Source organism: Carex rostrata, chromosome 23 (genome assembly GCF_964058835.1).
Source record: "Carex rostrata chromosome 23, lpCarRost1.2, whole genome shotgun sequence".
In the NCBI taxonomy this organism is placed as follows: domain Eukaryota; kingdom Viridiplantae; phylum Streptophyta; class Magnoliopsida; order Poales; family Cyperaceae; genus Carex; species Carex rostrata.
Window position 1 is genome coordinate 4,584,705 of NC_135940.1, and position 14,883 is coordinate 4,599,587.

Consider the following 14,883-nt stretch of genomic DNA (forward strand, 5'->3'; position numbering starts at 1 on the left):
TAACTTGCGAGTTACAAACAAACACAAAAGAGAAAGAGAGCACTTCACTTCGTAGCCCCTGCCAAGATTTCAAAAAAAAAGAAAGAGAGCGAGCGAGCGAGAGAGAGAGAGAGAGATGGCGCCCAGGAGAAATGCGAAGGGGGAAGAGACGGCTGCTCCAGCGGCGGTGTCGCTGTCGCCGAGGAGGACCAGGAGCGGCGCCGTCGGGAAAAGGGTGGCGCCGCCGCCAGCTGCTCCGAAGCCGAAGAAGAAGATCCGAATTGCTGGAGTGAAAGATAAATCTGTCAAGGTGAAGGAGGAAAAGAAGAAGGAAGCCGGAGAGGCCGCCCCGGCAACTGGAGAGGCGAAATCCATAATCATTGAGGCTTGGTACTGCTATTTTGAACTTATTTTTATTATTGAATCAAAACCTAGGTTTTGCTCACATTAAATACAGATTTTCCTTTGATCTCCTTTATTTTTGTATTATTATTATGCATTTATATGTCACAGTGATTTTAATTTTTCTGGATGAATTACTCCATCAGAAACTGATTTTTTTCTTGATTAATTTTTTTTTGATTGATTGATTGAATTAATATTAGCAAGCAATGTAACGCATTCAAGACAAGAGCTTTGAAGGTAAAGGAAGGGTTAGAAAGTGGTGTCCCTGGTATCTCTGTGACCATTAACCCAGAGAAGGTGCGCCTTTCTCTCTTCTTCTTATTCCATGTTGAGATATTATATTGCTACAATAAGTCAATGAGTTATGAGTCACATCACTATTGCCATGTCATCTCGGAAGACTCTGTCAAAACCACAGTTTTTCTGTTTTGGAAAAGAAATATATAATTAATTTCTTTTGAATGCAAGTTATTTAGTTGTCAGGAGGCCAACAAGTTTGATGCTTATGCAAGTCAGACTTATAAACGTCAAATATTGTTGTTGAAATTTGGTAGACGAAAAAAAAAAAACTAATTTTATTGATTTATGATATTATTTCAATCTCTTATACGGTGCCCATTATAGGCTACATAATTTAAAGGGGTCTGGAACCTGTCCGATGCCTTTGAATCAGATATTGTCCGAAGGACTCAGTCGTTTGATTTAAGTAATTAGATAACAGTAGGAAATTGACCTTTAACGTTCCCTAAATCAAACAAGGTAATTATTTGTTTCTTATTTGGATACTAAGCTAAATATAAAGATGAAGGTAATAAATATAAAGTTTCACATACGCTTCTCACATTTTATTATTCTTTCAATAATTAACCTTTGTTCAACACTATATGTTATTCTAATTCTCAATTAACCAACATGAAAGCATGTATTAATTAGTTACGAAATTCTTGCTTGATAGCTAAAGTTGACTCTTAATTGATTTTAGAACAACAATTTACCTCTTATTCTTAATTTGATTTATTGAACAAAGCTTAATATTAGTTATGTATTATCATTTTGTAATTATTTATTTCATTAGACATATTTTTTTTTGTCGGAAAAGATATCTAGAACCAAGGGTAATTGAAGTGACATTTAATTATGAATTGATGTTGTTTCATTTTTTATTTTTGTCATAATAGATGGATGAGATCGGATAATATTTTTTCCACTCAATAATTGGGAAATGTTGAAGGTCTTTGAAATGTAGTTTTCAGAAAAACTAATTCAAAATTTATGAATAAAAGTTTATATTATAGTCTACATAATTTGGGTTTTGAAGTTTTTTATTTTGTCTTAATTGATGCACCAAATGGAACTAATCACAAAAATTAGTAGTTGAAAGAAGTTAATGTTGGCACATTTTTATGCTATTGTCTAATGGAGAAGGATAAAATATTTCTATATTTGTTTCTAAGAGAGTTAAAAGATTGCTACATAATCATGGAACTTACCCTCATCGGACGAAGCAGGAACCCTTTGGATAGGGTCTGGCCCAGCCATCGGATAAGTGGCAATTAAAATATTTTCTATTTACATGATTTGGTATATCTGCTAATTAGTACTAATTGATCTGCTATCAATGTAATTGATCTCTATTGATTATTTGTCTTCAATAATTGCTTCAACTTTCAAAGTCTAAGGCATTCATTACTTGAGAAAAATTACAGTGGCTTTTACCCTATGTAAAGAGTTGACATTCATTGACAGATGTTTTTAAAATATGGTATTAGAGTAGCTTTTGACTTGATAATGTTGACAATATTTTTTAAATCTTGTAAAAATAGCTTAAAAAAATAGAGAAAATAATTATAGACATGTTGTTGGCTTTGTAGATTGGGTGTACCAAATAACATAGAATTTTAGTGTCATTTGATATCCTACCAAAGACTGTAAAATATAAGATTTTGCCAAATTAAGTCATTTGATGAACGGTAGAACATGTATCAAATTTCATTGTTTTTTCACGTGCATGGTCTAAGTATAGTATAGAATATAGATCACATTTCAAATGTTGGATTTCAAAATTGCAAGTTATTTTTTATGATTGTCATGATTGTTAAGATAATCAATTATCAATGGATAACGTTTTGTAAATAATCTAAGACATGCCTGTTGTTATGTTTCTTTTCTGTGAATCAAAGTCATCATTTCAAGTTTTACTCATTTGTTTCCTGTCTCAATTAGGCATCCTTAAGTACTAATTCACATAGAGGCAAAACCTAGTTGGCTCATAATGTAGGGACATATGGTTCTTTTGTTCAATCAATTAAAGATAATTGTTGTCCATAACAATTGATTCTCATTCAGCTTTTCTCATGTCAAAACTTGCAAAAAGTTTGTGAACTTGGCTATTTTTCAACTTTGATAGAAGCTAACAACTTATTAATAATGATGATTCTTTATTACCTTCTCCAAACTCTTTAATAAAGTGTCAAGCTAATGTGAAATTCTAAGCTGTATCTGTGTTTTTTTAGTAGGGCATTAGCAATTACAACTTAAGCTCACCAAGCTCTCTGGTGAGCTTAACTCCAAAACCTATCAAAATGACTTCAAATGATGAATCCAACCTATTGAAACCGATCTAGTTCATAAGTGATGCGTTTACATGTCAAATAAATAAATATTCAAATTAATTTAATTCAAGCGGTCAATAAATTAAGATTTATAAGTTAATTTTAATACGCTCATTATAAATATTTAGAACCTCTTTTCTGAGTTTTATCTCGTCTTTAACTTAATGCTATTGGGTTCTACAAGACAACTGGTGTACAATGTGATCCATTACATTTATAACCTTTTAGTATCAGTATTGTTGTCATTTTTGTACTGGGTTCTACATCTTGGACATATACACAATAAAAATTGTATAGTTTCTTTATCCATGCATTCTGAATTTCCTAATCCTGCCATGCTGACTTCTTTGCCAAAACTCAGCCGCGGAGAGGATGCTTTGAGATCCGTGAGGAAGGTGGTGAAATATTCGTCTCCCTTCTGGTAATTGTTCTTTGAAAGCTTTATTGTTAAATCAATGTCACATGAAATCTAATATAAACTAAGTACAAAGATGCATGACGTAATGTATAACCAAGTAGTGTTTATATGTTTTATTTGTGTTTGATTAATATTCAGAACATGCCTCGGCCATTTACACCAATGAAGAAGCTGGACATGGATGAACTTATTCAGGATATAATCAAGAAGATTGCGTGAATTTCTGGCAATTCACTAGCTAGTCTAAATTTTAGTAATTCAATATCATTATTCCTAATTCATGTAATGCGTGATTATTTTGTGCGTAATTTTGGCCAGTTTCAAATGGTGTTTATGCGCGCAGTGCATGTAGGTAGGATGTAGGTAGGTTATATATTTAAAATCTTCTTTTGCAATGGTAATGTTTTCTTGAGTCTATTAATATGTGCACCCATCATGCACCGTTCTTATTAAATTTAGAAAACTTCCATAAGCCAGTTTTAGTTTTCCTCATAAAAATGAAAAAGAAAAGGGAACACAGCACCCATAGTTCTGTTCGTAAGCTTATAACATCCACTTTGTGAGCTTACCTTCACAAATGATGTATTTACATGTCAAATTTATAATTTCGAATTGATTTAGTATATAAAGTAAGAGGTAAAAATAAAATAAAAATAAATGTATTAAAATTAACTTATAAATAATTCTTTTTTTACTGCTTGAATTTATATTAATTTAAGTTAAAAATTTATAAATTTGGCATGTAAACTCATCAATTGTAGATCAGTTGTAACAATTTGGATTCGTTGTTTGAAGTAATTATGAGAGTTTGAAATTCAGATCATTGAAATACTTATGAGCTTAAAAACATCTTAATTTTAGCCAATGATAAACTTTTAGTGCAACAGTGAACAAAAATTATGTTATAAAGATGCTTGCTTGATGATGCAACACAGGGATAATGATTAATTTTAGAGACTTGCGGGTTGTATTATTTATTGTTGCTATTTGGTCTTTGTTTGTCGGAATCTTTTTTATTGAAATCAAGCAAGCTTTCCCAGCTATATCCTACAAAATTTTGAGTCTTGGCGCTGTCATCGCTTTGTACTGTTGTTAGGGGTGTAAACGGATCCGGATTATCTGCTCCGAATTTGAACCGAATCCGCTTATTATCCGTATCCGAATTAAATGGAGCAGATAATTCGCGGATCCGGATCCAGGTATTTATCCAAAGTAGAGAACATAATTGGATTTGGATACGGATTCGATTGTTTATTTGTAAACGGATCGAATATCCGAATAGTATTCGAAAGGGCACAACAGGTCCCAAAGGAAATAAACCCATCACCCGATAATTTGTCAACTCAAGGCAAATCTCTCACGTGGGATGTGATTGTTGAACTTCTGAAGTTCTCTTAACGTAGGATGTGATCTCCTGTTGTCTCCTAACATATAAGGCTTCATTTAAATGTTTCGAGCCTCTTGTGGGACTAAATTGAAATGGACTTCGGATTCCAAACCCTTCACTTGGGATGTGAAGATTCTTTTGTCTATTTGTATGTAGGATCTTAAGTAGCATTCTACATGCAATATTCAGTGTCAAAGTAATTTATTAGCGCCAAACAATTAATCAAATTTGATTGACATTATTTACCAACTATTAACTATTTCTTTAACTTTTTGTACAAATTATATAATTTTTTATAGAGTATGGCTAATATAACATGAGTGTCATTTCAGTTTATATAACACTAACTCCAAAACTTATCAAATCGAGTTCAAATGGTGAATCCAAACTGTTCAAACCGATCTACTTCATTAGTTGTGCGTTTACATGTAAAATTTATAAGTTTCTGAGTTTATTTGATATTAAGTCAAGCAGTCAAATGTATGAGTTTTTAAGTTAATTTTAATACATTCATTTTTCAATTTTTTTGCCGCTTGATTTGATACTAAAATAACTAAAAAATATAAAAAGTTTGCATGTAAACGCATTACTCATAAAGTAAATTGGTTTGAACGGTTTGGATTTACCATTTGAACTCGATTTGATAGAGTTTGGAGTTAGTGTTATATTGACTGAAATGGCACTGATGTTATATTAGCCATACTCTTTTTTATAGTTTATTAATTTAAAAACATGAGAAAATTTATTTAAATAGATGAATTGTCATATTTGAATTTTGAAAATTAGTATTTGTCTTTAAAGTTCATATGACTCGATTATCCGATAGTTATTCGTTTCGTATTCATATTCATAGATTATCCGTTCCGTATTCGTATCCATTTAAGATGGATTTGATTTTGACTTTTGATATCCGTTTACTATCCGTATTCGTATTCGTTCAATGAAAAACAAATATGGATTTGGTATCATAATTATCCGCTCTGAATCCGCTCCGTTTACACCCCTAACTGTTGTACACCAGATTTTTTTTTTAAAATTTTTTGGGTAATAAAAAAGTTAATTTTTTAAAAAGGAATAGTTTTTGGTTTCAAATAAAAAGGAAATGGAACACTGTCCAAAAACTTTTAACTCAATTTTTTAGGCTTATAACTATCTTTTTTTGGGTTCGAAATAGTTAGTTATGGGCTGTGGACGATTATTTTTATAGATTGCTTTGCAAGTTTTTTGAAATTGAGTAATAACAAGAAATTGGAGTTTGTTATAAAATGTTAGTTTATTTAAATTAAAGGTTGAAATTTCATTTAGATTTTTTGCTGAGTTTATTCGACCTTGTTCTCATTTTTCTTCATCATCCAGAAAGCCTTCAGCGGCCTAATTTTGTTCAAATATTTATTTGTTTAATTTGAGAAGTTTAAATATATTTTCACGCAACATACTTTTTTTTATAAAGCTTCTATAGTAAATGTATACCTCCTAATATTTTTAACTAATACTATTTTTTTTTTGAGTAAAAGTTGGATATCAAGTTATCCAATTATTTAATATCCATAAGATTTTTCTATCGGATTTCAAATATGTGATATTCCCAATGTTTTAAAATGCGGCCGCATATGCGTATGCGGTCGGTAGCCGTGTTCAGAATGCCCATGCGGTTTTTCCATGCGGCCGCATATGCGGTTATGCGGATTAAAAATGCGGCCATGCGGACTGAAATATGCGGCCATGCAGTTTTTCCATGCGGTTTTGATAATTTGATTGTATTTTAATTAAAATTTATATTAAAAAAGTCAAAAAATTATTGTTGGTTATGTTATTATGTGAAAATAAATTTAAATATATGAATATGAATATGAATATAAATATATATATAGGGTCTGTCTAAATTGCTGCTGGCAGCAGTTCTGCCCAGGTGTTGCCGGGGCTATTTTTAGCCGTGTGATGTCCAAACAACAAATCCAAACCGTTAGATGTTTAATCTATATTATAATCTACTTGGAGACCAAATTTTACATTTTTTTGAATTTTTTTACTATTTATTAAGCTGGTTTGAAAACCGCTGATTTCAGTAATTTTCTGCAGCATTGAAATCAGCGGTTTTCAAACCAGCTTAATAAATAGTAAAAAAATTCCAAAAAATGTAAAATTTGGTCTCCAAGTAGATTATAATATAGATTAAACATCTAACGGTTTGGATTTATTGTTTGGACATCACATGGCTAAAAATAGCCCCGGCAGCACCTGGGCAGAACTGCTGCCAGCAGCAATTTAGCCACAGCCTATATATACACACGTGAATTTTTATTTTTAAATCGGCATATATAAATCGGCATGAAAATCCGCATATGTGGTATGCAGTGGCATTCCGCATGCATGAACAAAACCGCATTTTAAAACACTGGATATTCCACACAAAAGACATTGTTTTTTTGTTTTTTTAATTAATACTACCTTCAAGTTTTAAATAAATAGTAAAGGATTTTTTGTGGCCAAGTTACATCTTTTGCATACATTTTTTAGTAACCGATTTTTTTTTTTTAAATGTGGCTAAAGTATTGAATGAAAAATATTGTTCCTTCTGTGGCATCGAAGAAAAAAAAAATCCATCAATCCCCTTTCCGAAAGAATATGAAATAAACTTTTATAAATAAAATTTTCTTCTTGTACCAAGTACTAACCACTTAACCAGTTCCCACCAAAATTTTCTAAATTGCGTTGCTGGAATTTGCTAGACAGATAAGGTTGCAGAGGATCCATGTAATCGAGAATCGTTATCAAAAGGGGAAATGAAAGTTGAAAAGGCAAGAAATCTCTGACTGGAAAGGAAAAAGAGAACAGATAAAAGATAAAAGATAAAAGATAAAAGAGGAGATTGCCTATTTATAATTAAAAAGGCTGAGTTTGTTTTCTTCAATATTAAAAGGAGAAAAGAAGGATTCATTAGATGTTATTAGTTTTTCTTCTCTGAAATTGTAGCTTATTCTTAATTTCAGTCAACTCGATGTTACATTCTACCACCTCACGTCTAACCTTAATTAGTCTTCTGAAGCAATTTTAGTGCCAGCTAGGGTACCATCCAAATTTCGTTCCTTAGTGCTGATATTGGCTCCAATTGTAACAAAAATAAATAAAATAAAATCTTAGTGCCCCATCATCCATGAAATAGACTTGAATTCTGCTGTGTAATTTCCAGTGATAAATAAACCATGTTGAATCTTGATCACAAATTCCCAAATTTCCATTTAGCAACAATATTTAGAATTTTAATGATTTAGGATTATTTTTATCTAAATATTATTTGTATATGCATGTCTAAGATCAATGAGCGCATGGATGACACATTAGTTATGAACAGCACAATTTATTTTTTCTTAATTCAATTGCTTTTTAATGAAAAAAGAAATTAACATATTCTATCTAGTGTTCTGTATATAATCTCTAAGTATTATATCATTTTTTTATTTTGCAAATTATTTTATGAATATTATGGGAGCAACTAGTTGATGGATGAAGCACTAATGTTGGGTTTCTTTGTCGGAGAATGAATCAGAATAACTTTTTGTATTTTTGTTAAAAAATATAAAATGAAAATATAAAGGCACAATTATCAGATTCACACCAAGTTTGCACCCAAAATAAAATTTTTGGGAAAAATTATACCAGAATGGACATTATTTCCCCTTTTAAAATTCAGATCTGGTGTTGGGCACCAATTAAAAGCCTTCATAGAACAATCATATACATAACCCAAAAAAAGAAAGGGAAAATGGAAAACTATGATATTCTTTTGTAATTGTGAGAGTTCATAATTCAACAATATTTCAGTCACACACTCAAAATCAATCCAAAAGAAGAGACCAAATAAAGTATAGTACACAAAATGAAGCACAATATATACCAGAAATCACTTATGTTGTCGTCTTGCCTTTTTACACATCCGTCCCGCTTCAATCTCACAACCAAATAATGAAATGATCTGTTCGTCTGGAACCAGAATTTGCCTACGCGCAATTCCAATTCCTATTCTACCCTTTCTCTTTATATACCTTACCCATTTCAGTCTCTTGGGTGCCGGCGGACACTTCAAAACTGGTGCAATTGTACTTGCCGGAGATGTCGGTGTGTGGTATCCACTATCATTGTCATCTTTTGGTTTACACCCTTCTTCTTTGGTTTCATTATCTTTCTCAAATTTATCATGTTTTGTCAGTTCCTGAGAAGTGGTAGAATGTGTTTGGAATTGGAGATTTGTGTCTTTTTGTTTCTGTGTTTCATCTCTGGAACTCATGTATGTTTGGTTGCTTGATTCTTGACTTTCAGGTGTGTAAAGGAACTGTGTCGTAGAGAACAATTTGTAGTCTTTCTTGGGGATGTGTAGCTTTGCTTTGTACATTCTTAATTTGAGTTCATAGAGCATGGAGAAACGATTAATGGATGAATGTACAGGATCAAGATGAGATGCGAGAGTGAGTGAGAGAGAAACGACTAATGTGTACCCTCCTCTCTCTCTCATATATATATAAATATGTAGAGAGAGAGAGTAGAACTAGGTTGTTCTTAAGTTTATCAGGTCTCTTTGTGAACTCAACTTCAAATTTCAAAATATATCAGATTAATTTTAAACGATGAATCTTAATTAACCGTTGAACTCTTCTACTTTAAGTGATGCGTTGAAAATTTTAAATTTTAGATTAATTTTTTTAAAGAGTCAAATGGTAAAAAAAATTCAAAAAATGAATGTATAAACCTTTTAATTTTGATCAATTGACTTTATAATAAATTAATTTGAAAGTTTAAAATTTTCGCATGTAGACTTATCACTTGTAAAGTAGAAGGGTTTCCATGGTTTAGAAACCAATCCGATAGGTTTTAGAGTTGAGTTCACAAAGGAACTTGGTGAACTTAAGAACACCCTAGTTCTACTCTCTCCCTCTCTCTCTTTCTGAGATGAGCTACGGTACATTGCAATGTATAGCTATTTTTGTACATTTGACTATAAATTACGTGATTCAAAATCCAAATAACTGAACCAAACCGTTCATCTTGTTGTTTATATTAATATATGTTTGGAGACCAAATTATATATTTTTTGGAAATTTTTTACTATTTTTTAGATTTATTGAAAATTGTTTTTTTTTATGGTCCAGATTTGTCTGAAAACAACAATTTTCAATAAATCTAAAAAAAAAATAGTAAATTTTTTTCAAAATATGTAAAATTTGGTTTCCAAACACATATTAATATGGACAACAAGATGAACTGTTTGGATCGGTTATTTGGACTTAGAATCACGTGATTTATAGTTCAATGTTCAAAAATAGCTATACATTGCAATGTACCGTAGTCCATCTCTCTATATATATGAAGGAAAAAATAATAGTTGACGAGTTGCGGCTGTTACATGTAACAATTTGTGTTTCAATTCCTTTTATAGTTGGTTATACAAACTAGCTGCCATTCCACTTCATAAAAATAAACCAAGAAATATATACACCATTTTCATGGAAACAAATTTGAAAAAAGAAAACAAAATGCCACCTAGAGAAGTTCTCTATGGGTTACATTTTACCACAAATGCATGCGCCTTAATTTAAAAACCTGGAGGTGTTAATTATATATTGCACAAGTACGTACAACATATAAGCAATTTATTCCATTCTTTTATATTTTATTATCTGACAGTTTGCACTGGAGAATCTTATTTTCCTCTTTTGTTAGCTTTAGATGAACTTAAATAGTTTGATTGATTGAGAATGGTGTGAGATTTAATTGTGTAATTAGTAGTCTCTTATGGGGTCCAATAGCTAGATCTGCTCAGAGATCATACCCATATTATTATATATATTTTACAATTAGAACTACAATTATAACTAGGAATATATACAGTACAACATGATCAAACTTGATTGATGCAATGAAACTCAATTTAATCTGCAAAAGCTGTGTGGAACAATCTTATTACATCTCAAGTATAATCTGTCTCCTTTGCCAGAATTATTTGCAGGTAGAGATATACTATTATTATTTGCAGATGATGTATTTGCTTAAAGATATAACCTCTTATATATGTATATTATTTTTTCTGTATTGTTTATTAAACGTCTTTTGTTTAATAAAATTTTAAAGTAGACTTAGACCGACTTTGTAAAAATAATAATAAAAAACTTTATATACACATGGTGCGTATGACACCATATATATAATATAGATGCGCAGTACTACTGGATAATAATACAAGCACGCTAACTTTTAACTTTCTTCTGGCGATATATGCAATCTTAGCATCAACATAGAAAATGAAGCCAAAGTATAAATAAGATAATGTTGTTCTAAAATATATAAAAATAAATTACATAATGTACGTGAAGAGATCTACTCGGAATCTGGAATAATAGCAATAGTACCAACGACCACTGCACCATCCATCAAGTATCATAATTGTAGAGTATGTGCTAAGAATTAGAAAGGTATACTTTGGAGGTAAGCAAATTTCAACGCATTCCAATTTGTCGACCCAAGATAGTGTAGCTATAGAGAAATGATAATTCATTGGTGCGTTTTTCTATTTTGGTACCACAGTTTTTTCGCCGTTTTTTTTAACTATAACACACACACACACACAATTCGATTCATACTATTATTTTCGTTAGATTTCAAAAATAGCACCACTGCTGACTATGAGAAACTTTAATTTGATCAAAAGAAATGGGATCATAAAATTGCAAACAAATAAGTTTGTATAATATTGATGAGAAATATTTAGTATTTCTAAATTTAAAGAGATATATGTTGTGTTTGTTAAGCTTTTCATTCATTTATGTCTCCGTTATAATTTGCGTCTTTTTTATTTGAGTGCAATGTTCACTAGCTATTAGATAGCCATTGAGTTATTTTACAAACATAAAAAATTGACAATGATGAAAAAAAACGAAAGTATACAAAAACATAAGATAAACCATACAAAAAAAATATACATATTTGAACCAAAAATAGTGCCTAATACATTCAAATTATGATTCTCATATCATTGTTTTAATTTACTATCCATCTTCAGACTCAGTTTACAACACTTATTTATTCACCAAATATTGACAATTGAACTACTTATATTTTTTATAGTATTATCATGTCGATCTTAATTTTTATCATTACTTTCCGTTAGAATAATCTTATAGTTATATTCATCCATTCCAACTCGATAAACTATGATAATTCAACATTAATTTCTTATATAAATAATAATACATGAAAATATAATTTTCTTTTATATTATTTTAGTTCTTGATTTTTTTTATAAAAGGATGCCACAGGCAAAAATACTTTATTTCTCTTAAAAAATGTACTAATGTGGATAATTTATAGACGTTGAATTTTCAACTTATTGATTCACATAAAAACAAAATTGGAATGTGATAATTTTGTATGAGCACATAGAGAAAATAACATAAATCACATCTAACGGTTTTATTTTGACTTTTAAGATTTAAATTTTGAGATATTAAAATTTAAAAAAATGGAGGCATAATGGAGGCACAAAAAATGGAGGTATTTGAACTTTCCTCTTCAAAAAATCAAAATATATACATACGTGACGTAGACATTATTCTTTTGTTTTCCTTTCATTGCAAGTATATTTCAATACTATAACACATATATTTAATTGCTTTTATGTTTCTCAATCTTTTTTTTTATTTAATAACTCCTATTGTAAATTTCAAAGACTGTAACGAAAATAAGAAAATAAGATAGAAATCAACAAAACTCATGGAATATAGAAAAATGACGATGAGTATATTTTTCATTTATTGTTGCTACCTCTTATCTCCGACCTCTATTTTCTTTCATATCTTAAGAATGAAATGAAAAACTTTTGACAGCACGTAGATTGTTAGTCACAATTTTAACAAGTAAAAAAAGAAATAAATTATCTGCTTGTAACTACACAACATCATCAAAAAAATAGCAAACAGTATTTTTATCTCATTTTGTTTTTCGTTCCATTCTTATTTTCTTTTTACAATTCACCTCTTTATAAATATGCCTACATACAAAAGTACCCTCATTACCACCTTTGAAAGTAAATAAAGTTTCCTGCACAAAAATTTAATAAATGAAAATGGCATCACTAGTTTTTCTCGAAAATCGTGGATACTCTTTAGTTATTACAGTGTTATTAATGTTGTGCTCTTGTTCTACCTCTACACGATCTCTAGGTATAAGCACAGTAAAACTTGCATCTTTTCCCATGTTGCCTATGGGTCTCATCCCACTATCACAGACGAGTTTCGCTCCTCTACTTCCAAAATCACCACCAGGTGCAACCTTTATCGATGGCAACAGTCATAGTCGAGAGAAAAAAAAATTAGGTTCCCCATGTTATCAAATAGTATAGTGCCACAATCAAAGTTGGATATATTTTGTTGCTATAAGATGCCCAAAAAATAATCCGACCAATAATAGTTCTAAATTGTACATTCTAATTATGGTTTGCAATATATTGTCCTTCTTCATATTCAGCATATTGCTTTATTTTTTCAGCAAATTTTTACAATTAAACTACTAATTAGGATTATGCTGATCTTTTTATCATTATCTTCCGTTGGAATAAACTCAGTCTTGATCCCAACTACACAAGTTATTGGAAACAATCCTAAAAGAATTTACTTCATAATAAATGCTTCCGATTCTAAAATATAGTGATGCGCATTATTGAAGAGAAATTGTAAGAATGTGTAAACATAAGAAAACTAATTTAATAGTAATAAATTTACATAGTTTTAATAAAAAAAAGTAATAAATTTACATAGGGCTCCGGGAGAGAAAAGTGTTGATCTGAATTGAATTTATGTTGAAGCATAATGGGGCCGGGGACCAATGACCAAGAGAATTAATAAAGGATGGAGAGAAGAGTTGCATGTTAAGGTAAAGGAAATGGTTGTGACTTTAGAAGGCATAATGGAATGAACAAAGAAACAATATCCATCCTCGTGCCATCATCATTCATTGTCAATTTGTCACGCCATGCATTTCTTAACATCATTATGCCCCATCTTGTCATCATTATGCTTGATGTGCAAAGTAAAATTTTCGCTGTCAATAGCGCAACCCATGGATTAAACTCAAGAATCTTTCTAAGTAATTTCATCAAGGGACAAGAGAACAAAGCCCTCGAAACTCAAAAAGTTTTTTTTTTTCTTGCAAGTAGACGTCAGCCAAGCAAACATGATACACATTTCTGTGGCCTATATGAGAAAAGAATAAGGGTATAGATAGGGGTGTTAAAATGGCTGTTTCTGTTAAAACCTAATTAAAATAATCAAAATAAAATTTAATTAACAAAAATCTAACCGAATAAAATTTGTCAACTAAATAACAACCAAACCAAAAGAATCGAAGTAAATTTCAATTTGTTTGATTGAATTGAAATCAGAGAGATTAAATATCAAAAGGTCAAAATTCAATACACACAAATACAATATATAATCATAGAAATCAAAATAATTCAAGTAAATATTTAGTAAATTTCAGTTTAATTGGTCGAACTGAAATAAAGAGTGTTCACCGAGATACTTTTCTCCAAGAAAAAAGCAATTTCACCCCTGAACTAATTGAATTATTCGCCATTAACGTGAGCTATCATGTGAGGGTCATTTTTAATAAATTCAACTGATCTCTTTTCCTGTTTAAATTCTTTATTGTTTGTTTCCTGAAAAGGTAGATTGGTGGGTCTGATTCTAATACTAGGCGCGTGATTTTATTAGGACATAATCATCAGTCAAGCGTTCTTCTTGACTAGGTTTAGTGAATGAAATTATGATATGTAAATGAAGGTACATTTTAAAAGAGAGAAAAAAAAAAATAGATCGTATATATTAATTGGATTTGGATCTACGTGCCGTCCTTTTTTAGATTTTTAAATGTTTGTTATCTTCAAATTAGTTGTAAACAAGTTTCTTTTTAAAAGGGGATATTGGATTTCCATGTACGCACGTATTTCTTTTTTTTTTTTTTTTTTGTTTGAAAACTTGGTAGTAGCTACCAAGGCTCGTGAGAGGGAATCAAACTCTCGACCTTTGGGTATAACA

At 30.6% G+C, this 14,883-nt stretch overlaps 1 protein-coding gene across 1 annotated transcript; it reads left to right on the forward strand.

The window, feature by feature from the left end:
- On the forward strand, positions 1 to 3,835 carry LOC144575016 (selenium binding protein). The gene is made up of 4 exons (XM_078325131.1): positions 1 to 369; positions 585 to 681; positions 3,358 to 3,417; positions 3,553 to 3,835. The coding sequence occupies exons 1-4, from the start codon at positions 116 to 118 to the stop codon at positions 3,631 to 3,633; spliced, it is 492 nt and encodes a 163-aa protein (XP_078181257.1). The 5' UTR covers positions 1 to 115; the 3' UTR covers positions 3,634 to 3,835.
- Positions 3,836 to 14,883: the final 11,048 nt, after the last annotated feature.

Excerpts from the sequence above, each read along its gene's own strand:
- LOC144575016 (XM_078325131.1), top strand. The coding sequence starts at position 116 with ATGGCGCCCAGGAGAAATGCGAAGGGGGAAGAGACGGCTGCTCCAGCG. Across the intron at positions 370-584 it reads TCCATAATCATTGAGGCTTG|CAAGCAATGTAACGCATTCA; the intron begins GTACTGCTATTT and ends AATTAATATTAG. Across the intron at positions 3,418-3,552 it reads AAATATTCGTCTCCCTTCTG|AACATGCCTCGGCCATTTAC; the intron begins GTAATTGTTCTT and ends ATTAATATTCAG.